This window comes from Thermobia domestica, chromosome 5, assembly GCF_964235325.1.
Source record: "Thermobia domestica chromosome 5, izTheDome1.hap1.1, whole genome shotgun sequence".
Taxonomy (NCBI): domain Eukaryota; kingdom Metazoa; phylum Arthropoda; class Insecta; order Zygentoma; family Lepismatidae; genus Thermobia; species Thermobia domestica.
Genome location: NC_137458.1, coordinates 184,817,490 through 184,834,370, shown reverse-complemented (window position 1 = coordinate 184,834,370; position 16,881 = coordinate 184,817,490). Strand labels below are relative to the sequence as shown.

The 16,881-nt window shown below is 36.5% G+C and overlaps 1 protein-coding gene across 3 annotated transcripts in view; it reads left to right on the top strand.

Moving 5' to 3' along the window:
• Positions 1 to 16,881, top strand: part of LOC145686318 (afadin-like) — a 187,518-nt gene that overhangs the window by 88,118 nt on the left and 82,519 nt on the right. For all 3 annotated transcript variants that reach the window (XM_081759519.1, XM_081759518.1, XM_081759520.1), the window contains one exon: positions 7,147 to 7,291. In XM_081759519.1, the coding sequence (XP_081615645.1) occupies positions 7,147 to 7,291 (145 nt within the window). The remainder of the gene's footprint in view (positions 1 to 7,146; positions 7,292 to 16,881) is intronic.

Genomic DNA, 16,881 nt, shown 5'->3' with positions numbered 1-16,881 from the left:
CATTTTTGTTCTTGGGTACTTCATTTTTCCTGTTAGAGACGGGTGCAAAAGACCTCGATGTCGACGCGCCCATATAAACCCTTTCAATCAACTAACCTCTGTGGCTGGTTGCGGACCTGATGTGCTGAATGTCCCGGAGTGGAAGGAATAAGTGTGGAGTCTTTAATTATTGATCCTGGTAAAAATAAAAGTGTTACGTATGCCATATGGGAAAACAATTATCTCGTTAAAAAACTGTGCCACTTTGGTTTCGTATCGTACATTGCTGGTTTAATTGAAAGAAATGTAATTCACGACTACATCAAGAAAATCCAAAGAGAATTAATTCCTACCAAAAGCATCGTATAAAATTTCAAGATACAAATTCTATTTTACTTCATGTGGACTTCGTTGAAAACTGGACTGTTATTCTGCAAAGTGAAATTCAGAGTTATCACCGGAATATGGAACAACTGACAGTTTTGTTGTAATAAGCGACGACAAAACACACGATTCGGCTCATGTACTCATAGGCATAGACAAGATTCTAAAAATACTCGAAGAAAAGCGAAAATATATGTTATAGAAAAAGGTTCGAATACGTGAAAATTAGTGTCTACAATTTCCCAAGCTGTGTCAAGTGATTTCTTCTGCTGTTGCATCCCACTTTAAAAATCGCTTTCAGATGATTGAGATGTCCTGCAAGGGTCTTTGCGACGGTATTTGGAGGGGGGGAGGGTTTGTAAAGAATAAGGCAACACGGCATAACCTTAGGCGAAAATAGATACACAGTATTAAAACCGCAGAAGAATTCGTGAGTATAGTGCAAGTACAAACTCCGGTCATTACTCTCTTTTTGTTGCCTGGCACTGAATTCGTCAAATTCCGGAAGAAGAAAAAAGAAGCAACAATGGGAAAAGTGTGCGATCGGTAACTGGTATTCAACGAAGTCACCTTTGGCTGTCGGAAAATGGCGAAGTTTTTATGGCAGTAACGGGTCACCATGAACTAACTTCATGATTCCCCCAAAATCGAGTTTCTGCAATTCAAAGTGTAGATTTAAGAAGTTTGAAAAAAGGAACTTTTGTTACATACATATACGTATGATAACCAGTGATGCGTAGGAGAAATATTATGAATAAATCATGAATTACGTGAATTTGAAGTGCTGTTTAGCCTTCCACATGGACCTTCAGCAGGGTACAGGTTTCCACAAGAGCATAAGAGAAGGAAAATAAGTGTTTTGTGACTATCGACAATGTGCTACGCAGGAACGGATCCAGGACGGACTTCTGGGGGTGGGGTTGTAACACTGGCACTTAGAGCTACTTTTAAGAGCTCCAAACTCTGGGATGGGTTTTATTTATATATAAAATAAGAAAGTTTCTTCTTCTGGGAAGGGGGTAACGTTGCCCTGGATACAACCCTGGACGAGTTGTGAGTGCACCAACACCTATTGGGCATCTGCACGGTTACATGCTATTAGCGAAGAAGACACCAAGCAAGCAAATGATTGGTCCATGTGAAAAAAAAAAAAAAAAAAAAAAAAAAAAAAAAAAAAAAAAAAAAGTGAAATTTTGTTTCCGAAGACCATTTTAAGTACGTGAAATTCGAATTTGTGAGTTTCGTAATCGTAATATCCATCTCAGATTACTTCTTTTTAAGAAAACAGCGGAGTAGGGGGAGGATCATTTTACTATTTCAGAGAGCCTTTTTGATCAAAATAATAAAAGCCAGTCAAGATAACCTTTTATTCTTCATTTAATGAATGCAAACCACAAACATCATCAAACCATTGCACTTTTATTGTTTCCAGTGTTGCTAACTTTGACATCAAAGTTAACGAAACTTCGCTAACTTCAAAAGGTTGTAGTTAATTCATGAAGCATTGGTCGAGAATGGTATTTGGTGTGTTCATTATTCATGTAAGGTTGAACCACCTGACAACATTTCAGAATTTTAAAAGATGGTGTTTTCGAGAAAACGGCGCCCAAAAATGACGATTTTTGAAAATTTTGCAACTTCTCGAATTTTTTCTGTGACAAAACGGTTGCACACACAAGCGATACAATTTTTTTTCTTCGGAAAGCGGGTAACTAGGTCTTACCAACCGTGGAAACAGAATTTTAAAATTCGAACCGGGAGTGCTCGAAAAAAAATTGCAAAATTGGACTTTTCAGATAAACTGACGTTCATTAATTTATGTAAAAAAAAAAAAAAAAAAAAAAGTACGCATGCGCAAACCAAACTATAATAGAATATAGTCTATTTATATCCCTATGTACATACCACAACAAGAATAGTAAATCTACCTGTCTCCATAGCTGAATGGTGGGGCTCCGAAGTGATCATTTACCATGTATTCTACAATTCATAAAATGTACTCCCCGTCTTTGATGGCCCATTACTTGCCGGGAAAAAATTTTTCGACAAAACAAAAAAATATGGCTCTCTTAAAAACGTCTAGTTGCTATAAAGAAGTTCCAAGATTTTTTTTTTTTTTTTTTTTTTAGCCTGAGTTGAAATGGAAGGCACCTATAATTATTTCCCAAGGAATAGTGGGGATCCGAATTTTTGCGAAATAAATTGAATATCTGATAAGCCGTTCTACTTACGGAGCTGAAATTCAGTATATTAACTCCTTATTGAAAATGAACAAAACGTCTTTTAGCATTTTTGAAGCTTCTCCTTTATGCGGAGGGGCGGCTCTTTCTATATATGGTAGATTGATAGTGGGTTAGTTTGTAAAAATAATCGAAAACGATCTATATTACTCGTAGTTGAGAAACAAGCAATACAGTGCTTCGTATCATATATCCATATATGCTTACCATACGCTTTCTACTATAATATTTGCTGAATCTTGTTTATTATATGGAGAGCTTAGAGTACAGGGATATCAACCCATATAAGTTGTGAGAAAAATAGACGAAATTCGTAGTGTAAGCTTCTGTACGTTGGTCTACTTACCTTGATTTGCTTCTTTAAAAATTTCATCCGTTTTTCCACTGAAAAAATCGATAATTCAACAAGAAATAATTAGACTATGGTAACTAATATTTATCGAATTTTACCCATGGCAAACACTTTACTATTTTATATCGTAAAGGTCAGATCCATCGTTATTGTAACAGCGATACGTGAGCGAATGACCGTAGAAATTCGAACTCCGATTAGTTAGAATTTCACAACCTAGTTTTATTATAACTGTAAACTCTTTTAGTCGGTAGAGAAGAGCCCGTGGATCACGTGTTAGAGTTGATGACGATGTGTTTTGGTGGGTGGCGGGTCAGTGGATCGTGGGTCAATATTTCTTTGACTCACGACTCGGTTAACTGGTTTGGGTTCGGTTTAAGCTGGAAACAGCATGTGTCCGTTTATTTCAGAAAACTAACCGTAATTTGGTTGTTTTGTTTGAAAACAGGTACTATATTGACACTTTTCACAATATTCGTATATATTTTGAAAAGTTCCAAACGATATGTAATAGTTTCGTTTTAGCTTAAGGTATTATGAGTCTGCTGTTTCACTTTTGAATGGAACTACGATTCCCCATGTTCTTTCTTCTATACATTTTTTGTGAAAACACGTTAATGAGCAATAGAAAATATAACTGTTTTTCGGTTCGGATTGGTTTGGTTTAACAGCTTGGAATGTAATCTTTACATTTAAGTCCCACGATTACGCCTGTTAGGTTGAGGAAGACTATGATTAAACCAAGTGAATTATGATGTACGAATTTATGGAATGAGGAAGTGGGAATGTCCCGAGAAAACGCACGAGCACGATGTTCCGTCTCAAGCTTACTTGCCTTGGGAATGAACCAGGTACCCACCCATCAGATAGTTTAGTAGGCGGGGTCTCAGTTTCGATTCCCCGTGGGAGAGCTTGTAAAATATTAAATGTTGTCGATGTATCTGTGTTCGTGTCCCTGTCGGTCAAGATTACTGGAAATAACTGTATAACGGGAATAACCGAATATAATATTGATAAGTTACGGAGATACTTTCGGTGAATCAGAAAAAAGTGTGATCTGAGGCTCCAGGTTAAGGATTCGAATTACTCTTAAGACAACTTTCTCCTCTTGTTCTTGCGTGTTTGTAAGTCTTCTTAATTCAAATCTGAATTCTCTGGACTAGAGTATTTTATCATGACCGTGTGTCCTCAATGTGTCCAATTTGCTACATAGACGAGGGTTTCTTGACTCTTCCTTAACACAGCAGTCTTAGTGTAGTGTAAGCATTCGTTTCTTAACTTAGGGGTCCGTGGATCGATTCCCTGTGAGGAAATTGAGAGAAAAAATATTATTTACAATGTTGATATTTCTGACGTATAACATGAAAAATAGTCAGTTTCTCTCGTTTTTACAAGTTAAAGTTGAAACGACTTCCTTCACAGGGAAAATACTTACAACATGACGTCACAGTCTACAAATTTCGATTCGTACTCTCTGAAAACTTAGCGTGTTTAGCAAACAATTCATGAATACATAAAGTATGAGTCATAAATGTGTCTGAAACGTTATTATTTCATTGTGGAATTGTTTCTAAGTTCTTCTACTCTTAGTATAAATAATAATGATATTTCGTTTCCCATTTCCAACACGTTTCATATATATGTTCAACCAAAATTTGTAAATAGGAACTATTTTTTGTTATATTTGTATGCATATTTTGTTAAAATATCAATATAACCCATACATAATCCAAAGTCTTTTACCCAAAGAAAGAGCGTTACTATGTATCGTGATTAAGACAAATTCTACTTAGTTTCTGTTAAGGGATCGGAAGGTTCGATTGTCGTATTGTCCATGAGCTGTCACCTTTTTCCATTTCTTTTCCTTCCAAAGTACCTCTTATAAGGCAATTCATCCGTATAGAGGGTCCAAAAAAATTCTTTTCATTTTTCTTAACTTCAGTATGCTTATTTGCATTTTAATAGGACGTTAGATTGAGGTCTCAAATATTCAGTAATAATACTAATACTAATAATAATAATATAAAAGGTAAATTCCGTATGAGGACAGATTGTATTAAAATCTGTAAAATCGCCCGTAGCGTTAGGGAAAAGTTACAAACTTGTCAGGATTAAAGAAAAGTGTCAGGATCATCAGGACATATCCTCTGCATACGTCCCTACAACTAGCTAAATGATAAATAACAATATCACGGAACAGTAAGGCATATAATAAACTAATTTTTAGGATATTGAGAGGTGATTATAAAAGGTTTCCTACAAAAATACCTACGCAGACCTTAATTCAATGAGCTCTGGAATTCAAAATAACAAAATAGCCTATAAGATTCAGTCTACAGAACAATGGCTACTTAAAGAATGGACATACACTATTTCGAGAATCGAGACAGGACGAGAAATGTTTACGGTACTTTTCCTTTCGTCTCGATTCTCATCTACAAAGCGAGACGATAATGTGAGTTAGCCTTGTCCCGTCTCGAATGTAAAATGTTAATTTTCATGATATTTTGTTTGTTTTAGAAACGAGATAAGAAATTCTTTTCTCGTGGGGATCATTAAACAAAACCGAAATATTCTTTCCAAATGTCACGTTTCTGCTTGTAATGATATGACCTGAACGATAATTAGCTCCTAGCTTTTAATCTTCTACGAGATAATAATTATTATTATTTTATTATTATTACTATTACTCATGAAGGTTTGATAGTTCAAGTATTGAAACATCCGAGTATTCAAATATCTGAATATAATAAAACGTGTGGTATCGCCGATCAATCACCATCAAAAATCCTAAAGAAAAAAAAAATGCCCGACGTGCATTCGAACCAAGAACCTCCAGATTACTGGTCAAGCGCCTTGACCACTGAACCGTAATCACTACGCAGTATTCGGTTCGTCTTTAGTCTGGTTACGTTAGGTTTCTTTGCCTCCGCTTGCAAAGTTGTATGTTGTATTTCTTCGATTCAAAACGTATTTCGTATTTCTTTTACGATGATGTAAGTGAATAACCTTCGGCAAAGTTTATATTAATAACTTGAGTTGTTCTTAAACCTTTGGTTGACAAGTTTGTTTCTTTTCAACACGAAACTACAGATATGACAGATTTAATTATCATACTCTGCATTTGTTTCAAAGCAGTCGTCATCACCTGGTTAAAGACTTATGTCCGCCAAATACATGCGACATGTAAACATGTTTGTATTTAAACAGTTAAACATACCTAGGTACACTGTTCAACGCATGTTCCAGCGCTTGTACAATGCTTTTTATTTTTCTTTAACGTGTTGAAGGCAAAAGCAGTGCTCATACATGCACTGCACGTTGATGTTATCGAGTTCACTGTACAGTGCATGTCCATTTACCTCAAAATAGATCTCAATACGTGCAGTTGTCAAGAAATGCCTGTTTTCTTTCTCAACAACAGGTACCTCAAGGAATAGGTACGCACCATGCATAAAACAGGACCTGGAAAAATGTAACACATGTACTAGATATGCGTTTCCAGTGGCTATGCAGGATTCCTTAGTGGATTTTTCATTTTCATATTGGGATGTCAAGTTGCTGTAAACGGTACTATGATCTTGACGCCTAGTGAAAGTCATCTCTTTTGAGTGCCTTGTCTTTAATCATTCGTCGGCTTATCCGCCGTGCTTACAAGAGATACGCATTTCCGTTCTCAGCTGCGCTCGGTGCTTCACAATAATGTACCATACAACAATAAATAATTAACTAATCGCTTCGACTCTGTTTTTGTCTTGATATTGTTTCGAGACTATAGATACACATGCACCGTAAATAAGTGTGTGATTTGTGTGATAGTGTAGTGTGCTTTATTCAGTATACAGTGTTCGTTCAACTGAGTGTTGCAGGAGGAGCTGAATTTGGAAGTTAATTTTTGAATTTGATATATATATATACACCATTATAGGAATGCTATCAACTTAGGGGCTGTGAAGTGATGATTTTTGCTTTAACGGACTTTTTCGTTAATTTACCAGGGTCTGATCTCGTGGTGATCGGTTGCACGGAGTCTAGAGAGAGAGAGAGAGGGAGAATATAAGTGGTAAAATCTAATATACAAACTGTTTATTTGTTTTTCGTTTTCATAGGCTAATAAATAATCGTCCATTCTCTTTTTAAGCAAACGTGTCAGTTATTTGATATAACGAGTTATACATTAATGTATTTCAGGTGCCTGCTGTGAGTTTCCAGGAAGGAGGTAGTTTTAAAAGAAAGCTTTCGAAGCGAGAAAAGAAGCAATTGAAAAAACAGGAAAAAGTTCATAAGCTCAAGAATAACGAAAACGATTCGGGTGTAGCAGAAAAATTATATACAGGTTGGTTTTTCATTAAAATTTTATTGTAAATTTAGTAATATAATATTAGTTTAATACAAATTTAATATAATATGTAGATAATGTAATAATCACTATTTAACTGCGCTTTAACTAGAATGTCGAAGACGAGGAAATAATAACGAATAACGTACGAATTCTAACATGGACAGAAATTGAAGTAAAAATACATGGTAGTTGTGAATAAAACAGCAGAAATACTAGACAAGCCTGTTGCCACGTTGTTCAAGATTAAAAAAAGAAAACTAGTCTAAAACTAGTATGTAAGTTCAAGAGATACTTCTTGTCAGTAAATTCCGAATGAGACAACCAATATTAATTTAGTTCCGTTTTATATAAAGCCACCTTGACGAAAACTTCATGTGGAAGGTACTGATAGGAAGGGATATTGCGTTCGACAGTGAAATCTTGAGTTATTTCTGTAGTAAATCACTATTTGTAGGTACAAGAATTTGAAATTGATTGGGAATAGAATAGCAACACGAAGAGTGGCATCACTTGTTCAAGTTGTAAAATTGGCGGAAATCTGAGTCAGTAATATACTTCTCGTCAGAAAAGCGTAGACTGCCTTTCAGAGCGTAAAGCTTTTCGTAATGGTGTATAGCGGGAATGTTAATCACATATTCCAAATTCCGGTTTGTTTCACGACACGTAGTTGATGATAAAGCATTACGAATTTCTGTTCCTCATAAAAGCAAGAAAATTATTGAAATTGTCTTCTCTGTAGAGACCTGCACGGGCCGAATTTTTCGGCCCGAGCCCAATCCAGCCCGAACGTACCTAGGCCCGGCCCAGCCCGGCCCGATAAGTTTTTTAAAATTCTTGGCCCAAGCCCGGCCCGGGCCCGATAAATTTTACAAGTTTTTGGCCCGACCCTTCCCGATAATTTTTTAAAAAAATTAGCTCGAGCCCCAATCTTTCTCAAAATTTAGTACTAAATTTGACCTAACCTCAGAAACATTTTCTAAACTCTGGTTCACAACCTGACGCTTGCCTCCCGAATGGTACCATTGCCTCCTAGAACTTTGCCTGTCATCGAGACAACAAAAACTCCATTCCCTGTAACAAAAATCTAACTTAATTGATTTTTAGCATAAAGTGAAGATGGCAATATTGTTTAGCGACAGGTAAAACTTTCCCACCCCGTGTCATATTTTGAGTTCAGTGAAGGTCAAGGTCAGAGCTCAATTTACGGCGCAGTGCCTGCAATCCTCTATAGTGAAAGTGGAGCCGCTGAGCAACACAAACTGTAAATAGCTATTGCATTCTTTGTAACATTTTTCACGGACACACTTCTTCAACGTTTGGCTTTATTCCAATTATCGTTTAACGAAAGTCAATAATTATTAAAGAATTGCAATTGATCGGCCCCAGCCTAGCCCGACCTGAAGAGAAATCAGTGTCGGCCAGCCCAAGCCCGGCCCGGCCCAAAGAAATAACACAGTCGGCCCGCCCAAGCCCGGCCCGTGCAGGTCTCTACTTCCCTGTAAGCATTTCAATAACCACCATTGTAGCTTCTTATCCTTTCACAAGTAAAGTAAGATTAAGTTTAAAAATAGTATGGCAACAAACCTGGAAAACAGGGAGATATCAGGGAACTTTAGAAATTAATGAATTCTGCTAGGAGTCAGTTATTTTAGCTTTGCTAGTAATGAGATTTTGAAACTACTTAAAATGAAAATTTTAAGACTATTTCAGATGTAGTTGAATGCTTGTTGTTTGTGTAGCAATATCTCCCTTATACTTATTTGTAGTATCCAGTAATGATGTAGGTGCAGATCATTATACACCTGTGGGCATTAAAGTTAGCTTTTCGCTTCTACAGTAAAATATCATATAGGTGAATCATCTACAAAATGGTGGATCAGCGGTGCTGTGATAAATTCATTTTCAACACACGCATAATTCTAACAGTTTCTCTTTTACGTTCCTAGTATTTCGATTTTGTTGTAGTTTCCTGTCCTGCATTAAGTGAAAGTAGCTTATTACAAAAATTAAAAAAAAAAAATTCAACGGTTACTCGTATTTCAGCTTCTGTTTTCATTGTAATATGTTTTAATTTGCTAACATGTTTACTCGAGACGTTTTTACGCGTTTATGAGAACTGCTGATAAAGTTGCACATCAGCGTATGCATTGAGTTAATACTCCGTGGATAGGCGGACTGATTTCTTCGGACCCTTGATCCGTAAATATGTGATAGATTTACGTATGTGCATAGTAATGTATGTTTTCTACTTTGTGCTTATAATGCTACGTTGTAGGTGCGTACTTAATCATTCTTCGTCAAGAATTATATATTTGTATTGATGTATTAATGATATACCTTTCATAAATACTAAAATTTATATATATTTGAACCTCATTTTAAAATTACACTGCTCAGCATTTTGAAAAAAAAGTTTCAGTTGTTTACAAACTAATAGGTGATCCTAAATGATTTTTGGGCACTGATTACAGAAATGACATTCATTTATGCCTATCATGTCAGGTTTTCTTACAATTTGCAATCTTCATTTGGAACACTCATCATTTCAATATACGAATAGTATATAATTTCGGGAGGCACGAATAATACTACAGAACAATTCAATAAAACAGTTTAAACAAATAAACTAGAACGCTTTTGTTTACACTAAACAATGCTACACACACACAATACTATCATAAACCTTATTTCCTACAGTATAATGTTGAATACACTTACTTGCGCTGGTTCTCAAGTTCATTGAGAAGCCACTTATTTCTTTTTAAATGCACACCTTTTTGTTTTCCTACAACTTCTGTCGTAACTGTCATGATCCCTTCTCATCATCCAACAATAGTCTGCCAACATTGTGATATTCCATCTGCTTTGATATCTGCTCTCCATTTCAGAAAAAAACTTTGTGAAATCTTTCCCCTTGCTCTTCGCTGACCTCACCAAGATTGGCAGGAAAAAAGTCGAGATGAGAATGTAGAAAATGTATCTTGAGGTTCATGTTACAACCAAGTGCGCGAAAATGGGTCAACATATCTTCTACAATTGTTACATAGACAGGGTGTTTCTTGTTTCCGAGAAAGTTACCTACAACATTTTTTAAACTTAACCAGGCATTCTTTTCCAATTTGGTCATTGAATTTTCAAACGTGTCATCTACTAACAGCTTTCTAATTTGTGGCCCTGTAAAAATACCTTCCGAAAGTTTTACTGTACTCAGTGAAAGAAAAGTTTTAGCTATATATTGAAAACACTGCCCATTCTGCCCACAGCTTTCACAAATTGCTTCATAAGCCCCAGTTTCAGATGAAGTGGTGGAAGTAGCACTTTATTGCATCCAATTAGTGGAGTGTGTATTACACTCTTTTTACCTGCAGACAAATCACAGCGCTGGAGGCCACTCTCTCAAAGTTCAGTGCAATAAGTTGTCTGTTCCTACTATCCCATTCACATAAAAAGCATGGGTATTTTGTATATCCTAGCTGCATTCCTATTAGAGGACCTATGATTTTCAAGTCCTTGCAAACAGACCAACCTTGTTCTTCGTATTTTAACTTAGAAAGTATTAATTTCAAGGTATTGTACGTTTCTTTCCATGTAACGGAGTATGCTACAGGAATTGATCCAAGTTTGTTTCTATTATGCAGAAGAACTCCTTTTAGGCTGGATTTCGAAACATCTATAAAAGTCTCCAATCGGATGCGTTATAAGAAGCACCCAATGCATCCACAATAGCTGAATGTTGTTGCAGAACACTAATCCGTCTTCTTCAGGGAAATAAGGAAGAAATTCTCTCTCTCGGTGTCTATACCATGAGTAATGTGTCCCACTGGCCAAAAGGTTTTTCGAACGAAGTTTAGACCCAAGAACTTCTGCACTCTCATTGTGTAGATTTAAATCTCGAACAAGATCATTAAGTTCTGATCGTGTAAACGGCTGCGGAATAGTGGTAGGATAGTTGCTATCATCCTCGCGTGGAACATCTGCTTCACTACTGTTCGATGCTGATAAAACATCCATAGAGGCTGGTGGATTGGGAATCGGTAGATTTTCACCATGAGGAACGGGCCGAATTGCTGGAGCTATGTTATCCGGATACAGAATACCCTTCTTGTTCTTTGCATTGTATCCTTTAACATTTATTGCAGAGAAATAACAGTCATCATTATGGTTTCGAGGCTCCCTCCACACCATAGGTATTCCGAACTGCATTTCTTTCTCTTTACCGTTTGCCCAGGATCTCAGTGTCTCTACACATATTCTGCACACACTGTGAGGTGCTCACGATTTATCTTGATCGCCTAATTCGATACCAAAACAAGCCAGGTACACTTCCTTTATAAAACTTGTAATAGGGAGTCTCTGCTTGAGCATAGTGTAACTGCCACACACATAACAGAAAATATCAGGTTCATTCAAACATTTACGCGATGTCTTTTTCTAACAATTGAGTCACTGCACTAATCAGGAAGACACAACACTATCAAAATAAGTACCAGCACATTAAAATATTTTTAAATAGCTAACTTGAGTCACCGCAAGTTATCCAAGAAGACACAGCATTGTTAAAATAATTACATTAAAACATATTTATGAACTAGTTTAAGTCATTACACATTAACTAGAACAACACAACACTGGCAAAATAAGCACAATAGGAACTTCTTTTCAAATTAACTAGCTTCAGTCAATGCCCATCAACCAGAAACACCAAACACTTCTCAAATATGTACTTTTTATTTTTTCAGCCCATCAAAGAACAACACAGCACCCACATAAATACCCAAAGTCAAAGTAGTTTAAAAACAGCATGTCAACACAATACAAAATAAGTGTTTATATTATTTTTATTCACATTCAGTTGCAAAATGAAATATTTGTAACGTAAAAGTACATGTTTACATGGCGCCATCTATTGACAACTTCTGAAACAACACTTTCTTCTCTTAAATTAAGGAAAGTAATATACTGTAGTTTTCTGCAAAAACTGTACATGATAGAAACAAACAGTCTTCATTTTCGTAATGAGCATGTCAAAATTAAGAAACAGCTATTACCTTCGAGACAACCAAACCCATGCTGACCAGTGTTATTGTTCCATTAAAAATAATACATCAATTTGCGAACAATATTTATACTACATGAGTGCAAATGAAGTTCCATTCGTTCTCGCTTCAATCATTCTTTGAGCCAAATTTTTGTGTGCTTTTTCAGTCCTAATACATAATAGTCAATATTCTTGTAGACAAGACGTGTAAAAATATTTTGTAACTGGGATGCTGCTTTTGAAAGGGACCACAAAAAGTGTTCACGTGAGAGGTTCCAAGGTGTGCTACATCACCACTGCTAGCGCTCCCTCTCCAAAATTACGTAACGAAGACTGGATTTCTTTATCTAGCAATTCGCAGTAAAATTAAAGGAAACATAAAAGGGACGATTAGGATTCAAATTAGAATTCGCTATCGTAAAATAATATGTAAGATGGCCGCGTCGATATCAAATGCTTTAGTGAATCAAGAAAACAAGTCAGTATCTTCTGACTTGAGCACCATTCTTTTTGAACGGAACATAAAGGTTTCTGGTAATGTTGCGTGCCCAAATATAAATTGTACGATTTCAAAAGTACGAGTTCACTCACGTTTAGTTATTCGGTTGGTTCTTTCGTCTGTGGTTTAACTGATGTCAGCAAAGACAATACAAGGTCTGTCCTAAAAGTAATGTCAGTGAATTTATTGTGACGCGATGTACGTCGGAACGCGGTTTAACCGGTTGAAACTGGTAGTGGATGAACTCAGCTAAGCAGTGCTCCGTCGCTCAGTGTGCTCCGAGCATCCGGAGAGTGAAAACGGGTTGTTTTTTGATCTAGTGCAAGTGAAAATACAGCGCTCGTTAGAACAAAGATTTGCGATCAAGTTTTGCGTGAAACTTTGCAAGACCGTTACGGAAACTGTTACTGTGATCAAGACTACTTACAAAGAACTTGCCCTGTCAGATCGGCAGGTGTTTCGGTGACACAAGGCCTTTATGGAAGGCCGGGAAGAGGTCGACGACGAGGACTGCGCCGGACAGCCATCCACAATCACCACGACTGACAATGTGATGCGAGTGAGGGAACTGTTGAACTCAGACCGACGATTAAGTGTTCGTTTAATGGCTGACATGTTAAACATTCCGAAAACTCAAGTTCATAAAATCGTTATAACCATGCGGAAGGTGTGCGCAAAAATGGTTCCAAAAGTGCTCACTGACTACCAAAAGTCACGCCGCGTTGAAACGTGCCAAGAAAACCTCGACGTATGCAAACGTGATCGAAAATTTTTGGACAACGTCATTACAGGTGATGAGACTTGGGCATTTGAATATGACCAGAAGACCAAAAGTCACACACCCTCGTCCCCTCGCCTGAAGATAGGAGCAAATCAAACAAGATCATGCGCTGCACAAGATCAAAAAACAACCCCCACGGACAGGCCCATCCTCACTCCGGATGCTCGGAGCACACTGAGCGACGGAGCGCTGCTTAGCTGGGTTCTCCAATACCAGTTTCAACCAGTTAGACCGCGCCCCGACGTACAGTCGCGTCACAATAAATTCACTGACATTATGACATTACTTTCAGGACAGACGTTGTAGATCAAAAGGCTCTTTTAAAGGTGACCAAAATATTCATTGCAAAAGCGGGATTTATATGGATCGGGGGAAAGGGTGTCAACTTCTGATTCCCAGATTGCATTGAGCGCCAGCAGTGTTCAAATTCATGTTTGTATTCATTATTCACATTACTCATGTATATACACAAACAACGCATTAATACCAACCTTAAGAAGTTACAAGCAGTCAGAAGCATTTAAAAGTTCCAAGCACCGTGTAATATGAAATTGAATGGAACTTCTTTGTTTAATGGCCCACGGTTAGGCTAAAGGAAACGAATGATTAATGAAAGTGAATTATTGTAAAATTAACTTGCTTTTTTCCTCGAAAATTGAACCCTGGATCACGTGCACCAAAAGCACATACGCTAGTCACTAAACCAGCCAGAAGAGGTTTATGGCCTAAGAATTCCCAAGAAGTGTTGGTACGAAAAGTAACTCTATACGCAGTCCTTTTAACAAAAGAAAGAAGAACTTTCTGTGATCATTTCTATTTTAAATAACATATTTTAAATAATAGAAACAGTTCGCCCAATTTTCTTTCAAATCGGGATATTAGGCGTCCTGTTTGACAATCAGAATATGAGACAATGGCTAAAATGGGACATGTGGCCACCTTAGGCTGTATAGATTTGAGTACCACTCAAAAAGGCGAAATTGTAAATCGTGCTGCTAATGAAGAAAAGTTATTCCACATTGCTCGAGATCTCATTTGTGATCTTAGGACTGTAGGGAAGTGGCGGGATCATCATACGGAGCAAGGAGACGGAGAATGGACTAGGTCAGAATCGAGGAGTGGAAGACCGCGGGCTCCGTTTATGCATTTATGGAGGGTTTGAAGACCCAAACCATGATGAGCATAGTCTGAAAGAAAAATTGAAAAATTTTCAAACAAAATTTTTTAAAAATCTGACAGACTTTCAAATTTTCAATGAGTGCAAAATTTTCAAACTTAAAAAATTTGAACATGGAAGTCCAAACAAAAATTATAAACCAGTGAACGAAAAGAAAAGTTTTACCAAAACTTTTAAACAACAATGATTTGAGAGTGGTTAGCCAATCAGATTACGCCAAGACAAGTTTCTGCTAAAGTTCAAAATGTGAAATACAAATCAAAAACTTTTAATAATTAGCCAACATGTTTCAAGTCCTAATTTCTTTTTTCCACCGATAACTTTAGACTGAGAGTCGTAACTGCTTTCCGAAGGTTCAACAAATTTTTAAACTAAAATTTTATAAGTGTACCCAAAATATTTTAAACGAAAGTTGTCCAATGATTTGAAATCTGAAATAAATTTTCAAAGTGATCAGTTAGTCTGATTACATCAGACAACATTTCCATGACCTAGACTGAATTGTCATTGATGAATCGTGGCTGCAATCGTGGGGCTCAAAAATTTTCGAACTAAAAGTTTTAAACAAAAGATCTGAAGGTAAGTAGCTAATCGAATTGCATGAAGAATAACTTTGTACTGATGACCTTGACTCGTAAGTATAGTGCTAAGGTTCAAAAATTTTCAACCTAAAAATTTCTAACAAAACTTTTCGGAAACTTAAATAGTCTTTTAAAAGTGATCAGCCGATCACATTGCGCCGAAGCCAGATTTCCATTAAAGTTCAAAGCGTAAAATAGTTGCACCGGTACTATCAGGTTCCAAGTCCTAACATTTTCCAGAAATGACCTTAGACTGTTTTTCGTACCTGCTATTTTAAGTATCAACAAATTTTCAAACGAGAACTTCAAAACAGTGATAATAAAATTAAAACAAATGTTTCCAAGGCAGTAGAATTTTTTAAATTAAAAATTTGAAAGTGATCAACCAATCAGATTACACCAAGGATAGTTTCTCACAAATGACCTTAAATAATGTGCTGCTATTAAAGTTCAACGTGTGAAATTGTTATTGTTACATATTATATTAATCGGCTTTAATAATTGCAAATCACGTTTTAAGTCTAATTTTTTACATCAGTGACTTTAGGCTATGAGTCGTAATTACAATCCTAAGGTGCAGTGTGTGATGTTGTTGACATATATCCATAGGTAACAATAATTATCAATCAAATTTATCAACCAATCAGATTTCACCAAATATAACTTTCCACCAATGACCTGAGACTGTGTGCTGTACTCATCCATATGATCGTGTAAAGTCTCTCAGATATGGTCAAAATCCTCTAGTTGAAATAAAAGGGATCAACATGATCACCCAGATTTACGAAGGTATATCTCCCAAATCGTAGAGAACAATTAGTAATTTTTATTTTCTATAATTTCTAAATTTAAGGGTGGTCAAATGTATTTCTCTTGAAATTTAAGAAATGTGTTTCAAGATACTTATGTCCAATGGGACAGAATGAGACCCTGCTGTTGGGGGTGTTTTCACAGGGCTACTTAGGCATCATTGTAATCAAAGTTCGTTGCAGACAAAACTTTAGTCATTGGTGACGGGTTACGATGCATTCCCATGTTTCAAACAATGAAAATAGTTTATCGATAAATGACACCACTCTACAAGTGTGCTTCAATTTTAGTTAATTTGCAGTTTGAGCTTTAAATATTTGTAAGCTAAGCGAATTTTTCCTTTAGAGAATCCCTTTTGTCTCATTTGTACAAGGACGCAAGTTGTATATTTGCATAGAGCAATGCTTGGCTGCGTTTACATTAAATGCAATATCAGCCTTGCAATTAACCTTTATTGCGAGAAGGAAGGGGGGGGGGGGCATATTCCATTCTCCCATACTTTCATTCAGACATATCTCGGGAGTGCAAGGTGTTTTCAGCTTATTTGTTACCTGAGCTTTCCTGTCTAAATGCAAAGAATCACCTCTCAGCAGGGTTGAGAAAAAACAAAAAGATCGTTTTTTATGTTTAAAACATGATTTTTTTGTTTAAAACGTTTTTAACGTTTAAAACAAAGTACTTTGTTTTAAACAAACAAA